Raw genomic sequence first — 10,495 nt, forward strand, 5'->3', positions numbered from 1 at the left:
CCAGCAGAGCCGTGACCCGCTGGTCATCCGGCCACCCACACCGCTGTCCCCAGCCGGGCCGGTGCCCCCTGTGTGCCTGTTCCCAGCCTGGCAGGACACAGCTCTGTCCCTGGATGGACACGGCTCTGTCCCTGGATGGACACTGCTCTGTCCCTGGATGGACACTGCTCTGTCCCCTGGATGGACACAGCTCTGTCCCTGGATGGACACAGCTCTGTCCCTGGATGGACACTGCTCTGTCCCCTGGCAGGACACAGCTCTATCCCTTGGATGGACACTGCTCTGTCCCTGGATGGACACTGCTCTGTCCCCTGGATGGACACGGCTCTGTCCCTGGATGGACACTGCTCTGTCCCCTGGATGGACACTGCTCTGTCCCTGGATGGACACTGCTCTGTCCCCTGGGTGGACACTGCTCTGTCCCTGGATGGACACGGCTCTGTCCCCTGGGTGGACACTGCTCTGTCCCTGGATGGACACGTGTCTGTACCCTGGATGGACACTGCTCTGTCCCTGGATGGACACGGCTCTGTCCCCTGGATGGACACAGCTCTGTCCCTTGGATGGACACAGCTCTGTCCCTGGATGGACACTGCTCTGTCCCTGGATGGACACGGCTCTGTCCCTGGATGGACACTGCTCTGTCCCTGGATGGACACAGCTCTGTCCCTGGATGGACGCTGCTCTGTCCCTGGATGGACACGGCTCTGTCCCCTGGATGGACACAGCTCTGTCCCTTGGATGGACACAGCTCTGTCCCTGGATGGACACAGCTCTGTCCCCTGGATGGACACGGCTCTCTCCCTGGATGGACACTGCTCTGTCCCCTGGATGGACACGGCTCTGTCCCTGGATGGACACGGCTCTCTCCCGGGATGGACACGGCTCTGTCCCTGGATGGACACTGCTCTGTCCCCTGGATGGACACAGCTCTGTCCCCTGGATGGACACGGCTCCGTCCCTGGATGGACACGGCTCTGTCCCCTGGATGGACACGGCTCCGTCCCTGGATGGACACTGCTCTGTCCCCTGGATGGACACGGATCTGTCCCTGGATGGACACAGCTCTGTCCCTGGATGGACACAGCTCTGTCCCTGGATGGACACTGCTATGTCCCTGGATGGACACAGCTCTGTCCCTGGATGGACACGGCTCTGTCCCTGGATGGACACTGCTATGTCCCTGGATGGACACAGCTCTGTCCCTGGATGGACACTGCTCTGTCCCTTGGATGGACACTGCTCTGTCCCCTGGATGGACACAGCTCTGTCCCTGGATGGACACTGCTCTGTCCCTTGGATGGACACTGCTCTGTCCCTGGATGGACACGGCTCTGTCCCCTGGATGGACGCTGCTCTGTCCCTGGATGGACACGGCTCTGTCCCTGGATGGACACAGCTCTGTCCCCTGGATGGACACTGCTCTGTCCCTGGATGGACACGGCTCTGTCCCTTGGATGGACATGGCTCTGTCCCCTGGATGGACACTGCTCTGTCCCTGGATGGACACAGCCCAAAGGTGCCTCCAGAGTGGTGCAGACAGACTGCAGGGAGCTGCACAAAGCCCAACCCGGGCATGGGGTCTGCCCTCCGCCCTCTGCCTTCTGCCCTCTGCCCTCCGCCTTCTGCCTTCTGCCCTCTGCCTTCTGCTCGGCACCTTTGTCACACATGGAGTAGTGGAACATTTCATTTCCTAACTGAAGGCGAGAAAATGACCACAAAATGTTTGGAAAAGAATAGGATTTTCAGCACGGAGCAGCAGATTCAAAGAATATCCTATTTTTATGCTCCCTGTCCGTGTAATTCATCTGCCATTCCAAAGAAGACGTGCCTCAGCTGAATGAAGCCTCAAATAATCACATAATAGGAGAAGTCATTTATCGTGAATCAGGCTCTTTCTGTGGTATATAAATAGTCTGTGCTGTTCCACGGGCTTTGTCGGTCAGGATTAATTAGCAATTGACCCTTGCTTGAGATTTCTTCACTACCTCTACATTTTTCATAGGGCTAAATGAGCTCTCCACATTGCTTTAAGAGGCTTCCTAAGCCAGAGCTTCATTTACCTCTAGGCTATAAATCAGTAGTTTAATTTATCACTAGGTTACATATCAGCAGTGAATAGTCAGGGTGGAATTGAGTTTATTATAAAGATGTTCTGTTAGAAGACACAGCATTACAGTGATTGAAACATGCTCTTCCATTTTCCATTAATGCCCAATTCTGAATATGACCACAGAGAACCACACTTTACAAACTTTACATTTAGCATTCTAATAAATAAGTTCAATAAATAGGGACTCTGCAGAGGAAGCCGTACATGTGAACAGAAGCTGCTTAACAATGTTGTCAAAAAATAACTACAGCTACTCTCATTTGTAACCAATCACTGGAAATTGGTAAGTAAAATATAAGTATTTTACTCTTATGATGCAGACCAGAGGAACAAAGATCCGTTAAAAATCACCCTTAGGATTACATCGAACTTAAATTTGTACACTAAATTCATAATTCAGAGCATGCTTTTATACCGCTTTTAGCACAAAATATTTTCAAATACATTCATTCAAAATATGAGAAACAACTGAGACTGCCCATGTAGAATTTCATCTGTGCCTGCTCACTAGCTCTTGCGTTACACAATGTTGCAGTTTGGCTAATTTTGGATGAACTATTCCACATTTGGAGAAGATCTATAGTAAAGGGCCGGATTTAGCCTGTAGTACATCGCAACATCTCGTTAATACAGCAATTTATTCGTCAAAGTACAAAAAAATTAATTCCCCCCAATTACTGTTATATATATAATATATAATATATATATAATCCATTTATATTCTCCATTTTAATAGCCACTGTTCTTGGCACACCACTCCTGTGCTGTCTGTAAAGGCTGCAGGGGCAGAGCCCGTGGGACCTAGCGCAGGTACGTGGAGCACGTGTTCCCTGCTGGGCCCTTGCAGCACACCCACCTCCGGATGGGCACGGGCTGCGGTGCCAGCGCGGTGCCGGAGCGGTGCCAGCGGCCCCTGGGCCAATGCAGTGCCCGCACGGTGCCAGCGCAGTGCCAGAGCGGTGCCAGCGCAGTGCCAGCGGCTTCTGGGCCAGCGCAGTGCCAGCGCAGTGCCAGCACGGTGCCAGTGTGGTGCCAGTGTGGTGCCAGTGTGGTGCCAGCAGCCCCTGGGCCAGCGCTCCCCGGCCAGCCAGGCCACGCCAGGCCCATACCCATGACTGGCACGGCACTGCTGCCCCAGGCACGGGGACAGGACAGACCCCCGGAGCTGTGACCCAGCACAGCTGAGCTCCCCACGCCTGGCAGCGCCCAGGGACACATCCAGTGCCCGGGGACACATCCAGTGCCCAGGGATACCTCCAGCACCCGGGGGCACCTCCAGCACCCGGGGGCACCTCCAGGGCCCAGGGACACATCCAGCACCTGGGGGCACCTCTAATATCCATGGACGCCTCCAGCACCCGGGGGCACCTCCAGCACCCGGGGACACCAAGCAGCCCTGAGGACAAGGGGGACAGGCTCACCATCAACACCCATCGCAATCCCAAAGCACGACCATGCACACACCACCAAAGCCTACCTCGACTAGAACACCGGCACTGAAAGAGGACTGAACCATAAATGCCACCAAACTATCAAGTAATTATCAGCACTAGAAGTAGATGAAAAAAATAATAAAACTGAAAACGGTAACCGCATCGTGACCTTGATTTAAATCCTTGCCTACAACAGCGAGGGAGCAGAAAGCCTGGTCTGTGACTGAGCCTCAGAAGACAAGATACTGCTCCTATTTTTATTTCCTGTTTTTAAAGACAGGCTGACTGAGAACATTTTCAAATGTGGGAGACTAAGTCATTAAACCAGATGCATTTGGATTGCTCTCCTCCTTTAGGGGATTTACTTCATTTTACTTCATCTGACACAAGTCAGAAATAAATGAAACTACTGAAGGAAAGCTGAATTTTGACACATTATTTTCCATTAAAATCCTTCCACTGACTCTGTTAAGCTTTTTCTAAGACCAGAAAACGAGGCTTTATCTAAAATAGAATTTGAGACTGGTAGATTTTCCTCACACACTTGTAAGCCCTACAGTCTCCTACTGCCTCAAAGCGGAGGATTTTTTCCAACCGTTCCCAAATCTTCTGCATTTGTTCACAAACTGGTATCTCCGTTCTGTTTGTACTCTGCTAAAATATTGAGAGTCATTTCCTCACTTTTGGACTGCACGTTGTGCTCGCTCCTTCTGGACGATTTCCTGGTGGCCCTGGAAAGCCGCCTTCGGAAGGTGTCGCCTGCCAGGAAGTAAAGGATGGGGTCGACGCAGCTGTTGAGGCTGGCCAGGCCCCTCGTCACTTGGTAAGTGGCATAAACCTTATCGTTGAAGGCACACATATCTGGGGTTTGAAAATCCACCCTGGCCCTTAGATTTAAGGTCTTCATCACGTGGAAGGGAAGGTAAGACACTGCAAAGACCGTCAACACGATAATGACCAGGTAAATCGATTTTCTCCTGAGAGGAGAATTGTCCAAATCTTTGTAAATCAAAGCTTTCACGATGAGCCCATAGCAACCGAGAATCACTATGAAGGGGATGCAGAACATCAGCACTGTGGTGCACATGCTGTAGATGAAGTAACTTCTCAGGTAATCGTCGGCCGTCGTGTCGTAGCACGTCGTGGTTTTATTCTTCCTTATCCCCGTTCCCGAGTAGAAGAGTATTGGAGAAATCACGCCCACCACGAGGACCCAGACCAGGCTGCTGATGTACACCGCGTTCTTCTTCTTCAGCCTCCCCAGAGACTTCAGGGGGTGCACCACCCCCGTGTACCTGTGCACGCTGATGCAGGTCAGAAACAGGATGCTGCCGTACAGGTTCACGTGGAAGATGAACCTCTGCAGCTTGCACATGATGTCTCCGAAGATCCAGTCCGTTTTGTTGAAGTAGTAAAAGATGAGGGCGGGCAGAGTCAAGACATACAAGAAATCGGCCAGTGCCAAGTTGAACATGTAAACCGAGATGCCGCTCCAAGGCTTCATGTGGAAGACAAACATCCAGATAGCCACGCTGTTGCCCAAAAACCCCGTGATGAAGACCAGAATGTAGACGGTGGGCAGGTAATAGAACTGGAAGCCGGTTTTGGTCAGGGAGCACTTGGTGGTGACGTTTCCCACAGACCAGCCGCCGCTGGATAACAGGTTGGGTTCAGTTCCGTTCAGAGCAGCAGAGAGAAGGACTTCGGTCATGATCCTTCCCCCGGAGTCACATAGGTCTGAGGCGAAGCAAGGGAGTCTCTACAGGCACAGCAACGCATCTAGAAAAATAAGAGAGCAAAGGAAACCTAGCTGCGAGGTGAGCCCTGCCCCGCTTTCCCTCGGAGGTTTCCAAGCGGCGGTGCCGGGGCCCCGCTCCGCTCCCGGGGAGCCGCGCACGCCGCCGCCACCGCGGGCCCCCCGGTGGGGACGGGGACGGGCACAAGGACAGCACAGGGACTGGCACAGGGACAGGGCGGCGGGGCCGAGCGGGGGCGGCGGCACCGGGGCCGAGCGGGGGCGCGGAGCGCTCAATCCACCCGCGCCCCTCGGCGATCGCCGCCGCCCCGTCCCGCCGCCCGCCCGGCTCCCTCCGCCCCGGCCCCGCCGCACCCCGGCCCGGCCGCAGGAGCGCCGGGGCCGCCCCACCTGCCTCCTCCTCCTCCTCCTTCTCCTCCTCGTCGTCGGCTCAGCCCGCGCCGGCCGCTCCGCGCCGCCGGCAGCGCCCGCCCGCGGGGGACGGCGTCCCGGCCGCGGCTGCCCCGGCGCCCATGGCCGGGCAGGGCCGGGGGCGGCGGGACGGGCCCCTGGCGGCGGCGGCGGCGCCGCGGAGCGCGGCCCCTCGGCGGGCACGGAGCGCCGGCCCCGCCGGACCGACCGGGCGGGACGAGGCGCGGCTCGGCCCCGGCGCGCCCGCCCCCCGCGCCGCCCCCGCACGGGCGGTGCCGCCGCACCGGGGCCGAGCCCCGAGCCGCGGGGACGGGCACGGCCCCGGCACCGCCCAGCCCCAGCCCCGGGCCGGCCCCGCGCCCCGCGCCCCGCGCCCCGCGCCCCGCGCCCCGCGCCCCGCGCCCCGCGCCCCGCGCCCCGCGCCCCGCGCCCCGCGCCCCGCTCGGGGGACACCCGCGCCGGGGAGGAGGGCGCGGGGCCCGGGCACGGCCGGAGGTGCGCGGGTGGGACGCGGGGCAGGGTCGCTTCAGCTCCCGCAGCCGCGGGACGGGGTCCCCGCAGCCCTCAGCGGGATGGGGCGGGGTGGTGCCGCGCCGGGCCTGAGACCTCCCTGTCCCGCGTCTCTGCCGGCGGCTGGGTGCCAAGGGCGCCGCTCCCGAGCTGCTGCCGGAGGTGGAACGGCCCTTCCCCGATCCTGCTTTGGCTCGGCCAAAAATCTGCTCTGCAACCCAGTTTAAGTGACACGAACACGTTAATTGCCGTAAATGGAACAGCTGAGCAGAAATATGCTCTACTGACCTCTAATTAAGCGCTATACATTTGGCACTTGAGTCAGAATACGGTTATTATTTATTGTCTTGGCAAAACACAATCTGCTGGTTTCAGCCATTTCTTCCTCGTTCCCATTTTCGCTAAGTATGGTGGGTGAGACACGAGCCAGTCAGAGCTGCTCTCAGCTCAAAGCTGTGTTCTAGACAGAGTGTTATTAGTCCTTCATGAATATGTATTCATTTCTCAAACTTTTGAGGCTGTTTAAATTATAAAACTTCTTTGCTGGGAAAGCTTATTTGGGAAATCAGCTGCATATTGTACCCCTGTGGGAATATGCAAGCGTCTGCAGATGGAGTCGCCGGCCTGGCTTCACTTTTGGGGCAACTTAAGCTACAACGTCAAAGCAACAGCTTCAGTTTTGTAAATATATTATACCTTTGCTTCTTGTGTGTTAGGGGATTTTTTCCCTTCTGTATTCATCCACTAAAAACTGCTCATTCAGTACTTTAAGATTCTTTTAGATTTTAATACAAAATGAATGTGAAGAGAAAGGAAAGAGAAAAAGGAGACAAGAAGTGCAACACCTGTACAATCCATGTTGCACAGCGAGCCCGGTTTGCAGAGCTGTTCTGTGGTGCCCTCTAGGATTTGAGAGCACCGAAAAAATGAATCTTGAGTCTTCATATTCCCAGGAAAGCAAACACCCAACCCACGAGCCAGACACACGGCAAACGCAGCGCAGGGATATCGAGCCTGCCACGCCGGCTTAGGGAAAAGCCATCTTGCTCCTCTGACAATCAGCTGCATGACCCAAAGCAGAATTTATTTTAATGAGGGACTCGCATTATTGTGTAATAAAGTAATAAAATATGCAAATCGACGCTATCAGTAGAGGAGAAACCTGTCAGTTTGTCTCTCCCTTTGTAAAAGCCGTTTCACTTGTGACTTCTCCTCAGTGCCACTGCTCACTGCAGCTCCTCGTGGCTGCTTCCTTGAGTTTCCTGTCTTGAGCAAATTCTGAGTCACGCCGAAGCCGTGCGACAGCATCAGTAAATATGCACTTTGAACTCCAGCCTGTTTCCCTCGGTTACCTAAGCAGCGCTGTAAATCCGAGCTGGAAAGACAAAGAGCTGGAGCAGCAATTCCGGGAGCACGTAGCTGCCGGGGAAGGAGGCGTTCCTGGGCTCTGTGCCGGGGCCGGAGCCAGGCTGAGGAGCGGGCAGGGCCGGGCACGGGGAGCAGCCCCGGGGAGCTGCGGAGCTGCCAGCGCTGCCGGAGCGAGCCGGGAGCAGGAGCCGGAGCGGCAGGAGCTGGCTCTGCAGGGAGGATGATGCTCTTTTGGGAGGATGATGCTCTTTTGGGAGGATGTCCCACGTGTGCTGCGTTTGCCCAGACACCTGTGGGTCACACTGACCTCAGGGGAAACGCTGACACGACAGAGAAACACCCCTGGGGAACCCGTGGCTGCACGGAGAGGTGACAGCTGGACTGGCAGGACATCCCTGAGGGGCCAGGGTGCCTGCTGAAGGACGAACACAAAAGTGCAGATTCCTGAAGGCAGCAGTGCTCTGTACTGGGTCCATCCTTCCCATCCCTCGGCTGCAGTACTCTTGATCGGTTACTAAACATTCCAAGCTAAGGTTTATAATCTGGTTTGAGACTACAATTTGTTTAGTCTTCCGTGCCAGGGCAGGGTTTTCCAGGATACCTGACTCACCTCTGTAACCTTTTTCTGAGTGTCGTCTCATTTTTCAGTGGCTCTTTGGAGGGGTGAGCAGACCCTGGCTGTGATGGTTCTGACATCCATTACAGGCACCAAGCTGCCTCCCCGGCCCGGCTGTGTCCGATGGGAGCTCTCTGGACCCGGGCAGCCCGTGCTGCCCAGGCAGCAGCCTGCAGCCCAGCGTGGCCCTTCTGAGCCTGCCGGCGCTGGCGGTGCAGATCTCACACCCTGGCTACGACAGTTTGCGGGTTCTGGCTGCAGCGCTTCAGCTGCAAAAGGTCCAAACACATGAGTAAAGAAGGAGGCAGATTTTTTTCTCAGCCACACTGTTCCGTGCCTTCTTCCACAGCCAGCAAACGAGTGCCTTCCTGCTTGCCATGCCGAGCTGTTCTTATTTTGGAGCACAACGTGAAGCATGTTGCGTTAGCACCTTTCCCTCCATCGCTCCAGCATATGCCTGGAGCTGACTCGGTTTCTGTCTGGTAGAGCTGGAGCTGAATTCCTTCCAGCTCTGCCTCTTAATGCACTCTCTACAAAATCTGGGATTTTATACCACTGATTTCCATTAAACTGAATGTTTTGTTCCTTTAACAGCTGATTTAACCCGAACGGATGATATATCCCTAACGAGGAACGAAAGTGTGCTGGAGCACGAACGGAAATTCCCAGTCAGTCCAATTAGCGCTGAGCTGTCGTGGTGTGGGGGAGTGTGAAGGGAACAGGCTGCTCCTGAATCCAGCTGTTCCTACCTGTTGCTGCTGGTTGTCAGGAAGACTCAGATGTTGATATTTCAGGGTGTGCTGGTACGAATGAGGGGCCCAAACCGGGTGCAGGCTGAGAGCTGGGGAAAGGACTCTCGTAAATCCTTGGAAACCCTTGGAAAACCTTGTAAAGGTCATCACAGTGCCTGCTCCTAGAGAGGGAAAATATGTACATATATACACACAGAGGGGATTTAGGGCACGCTGCATCTCACTCGGGAGTGCTGCTGGAAAGGACAGGGGAGCCCAGAGATTACAGAGGCAGCACAGAGCTCGGAGGGCGAGCACAGAGCTTGGAGATGGAGCTGCTCTCCACTCCCCACCACGGGACACCTTACCTGCTGCAAAATGCCCGTTTCACGTTTGGCCTCAACTGGCTTGTGACCTACCTCCTGGCTTCTGGAGAGCTTCGTTCGCCTTCGCCTCAGGAAACTCGTTAGGTCAAACCACACTTTACCACCTCGTTTTCTTTCTTTGGTCCCCGGCGTTTCTTTTATTCCTTTTTCATGTGTCACAGGAGACAGCATCTCTTCCCAGAAGTCCTTTATACACACCGCAGGCTTTCCACAGAGAGCCCAAAATACAATTTATTTTATTTTAAAATACTTCTGCCTGTGGTGTCTAAAATACTTTACAATATTCCCTTTACAGCTCAACGTTCCCTTTTCCCCTTGTGAAGGGCGGGTTTCTGGTGGGCAGCTCTGCAGCAGCCCCGGCTCCCCGCGGCCCAGGGCAGCCCCGGAGCTGCTGCGGTGCAGAACGGCTCCGTGTCCCCGGGACAGCCCCGGAGCTGCTGCGGTGCAGAACGGCTCCGTGTCCCCGGGACAGCCCCGGAGCTGCTGCGGTGCACAAGGGCTCCGTGTCCCCGGGACAGCCCCGGAGCTGCTGCGGTGCACAAGGGCTCCGTGTCCCCGGGACAGACCCGGAGCTGCTGCGGTGCAGAAGGGCTCCGTGTCCCCGGGACAGCCCCGGAGCTGCTGCGGTGCAGAAGGGCTCCGTGTCCCCGGGACAGCCCCGGAGCTGCTGCGGTGCAGAACGGCTCCGTGTCCCCGGCACAGCCCCGGAGCTGCTGCGGTGCACAAGGGCTCCGTGTCCCCGGGACAGCCCCGGAGCTGCTGCGGTGCACAAGGGCTCCGTGTCCCCGGGACAGCCCCGGAGCTGCTGCGGTGCACAAGGGCTCCGTGTCCCCGGGACAGCCCCGGAGCTGCTGCGGTGCACAAGGGCTCCGTGTCCCCGGGACAGCCCGCGGGGGTGGCGGGGCAGCGGGAGCATCCTCCCCCGCTGCCCGCCGCTGTTTGCTTTTCCTCGGAAAACAAACCGGGGAAACAGCAGCTGGAGAGCTGATAAGAGTAATTAGACGTGTCTGCGGCAGATAGGACACGCAGGGCTGGCGGAGCAGGTCTGAGCCCCGCAGCTGCCGGCGGGATGTGCCCGAACAGGGGCAGGACAAGGGCGGAGCAAACCCGGGCTGTGCCAGGGGACCCTGAGGATGAAGAGTGGGAGAATTTCTTCACCAAAAGGGCGGCC

At 56.5% G+C, this 10,495-nt stretch overlaps 1 protein-coding gene across 1 annotated transcript; it reads right to left on the reverse strand.

The window, feature by feature from the left end:
• Positions 1-2,122: 2,122 nt before the first annotated feature.
• Positions 2,123-5,257, reverse strand: P2RY1 (purinergic receptor P2Y1). Its single transcript, XM_040074464.2, has one exon. It carries the CDS (start codon positions 5,255-5,257, stop codon positions 4,166-4,168), a length of 1,092 nt encoding a protein of 363 aa, XP_039930398.1. The 3' UTR covers positions 2,123-4,165.
• Positions 5,258-10,495: the final 5,238 nt, after the last annotated feature.

This window comes from Hirundo rustica, chromosome 10 (assembly GCF_015227805.2).
Source record: "Hirundo rustica isolate bHirRus1 chromosome 10, bHirRus1.pri.v3, whole genome shotgun sequence".
Classification (NCBI taxonomy): domain Eukaryota; kingdom Metazoa; phylum Chordata; class Aves; order Passeriformes; family Hirundinidae; genus Hirundo; species Hirundo rustica.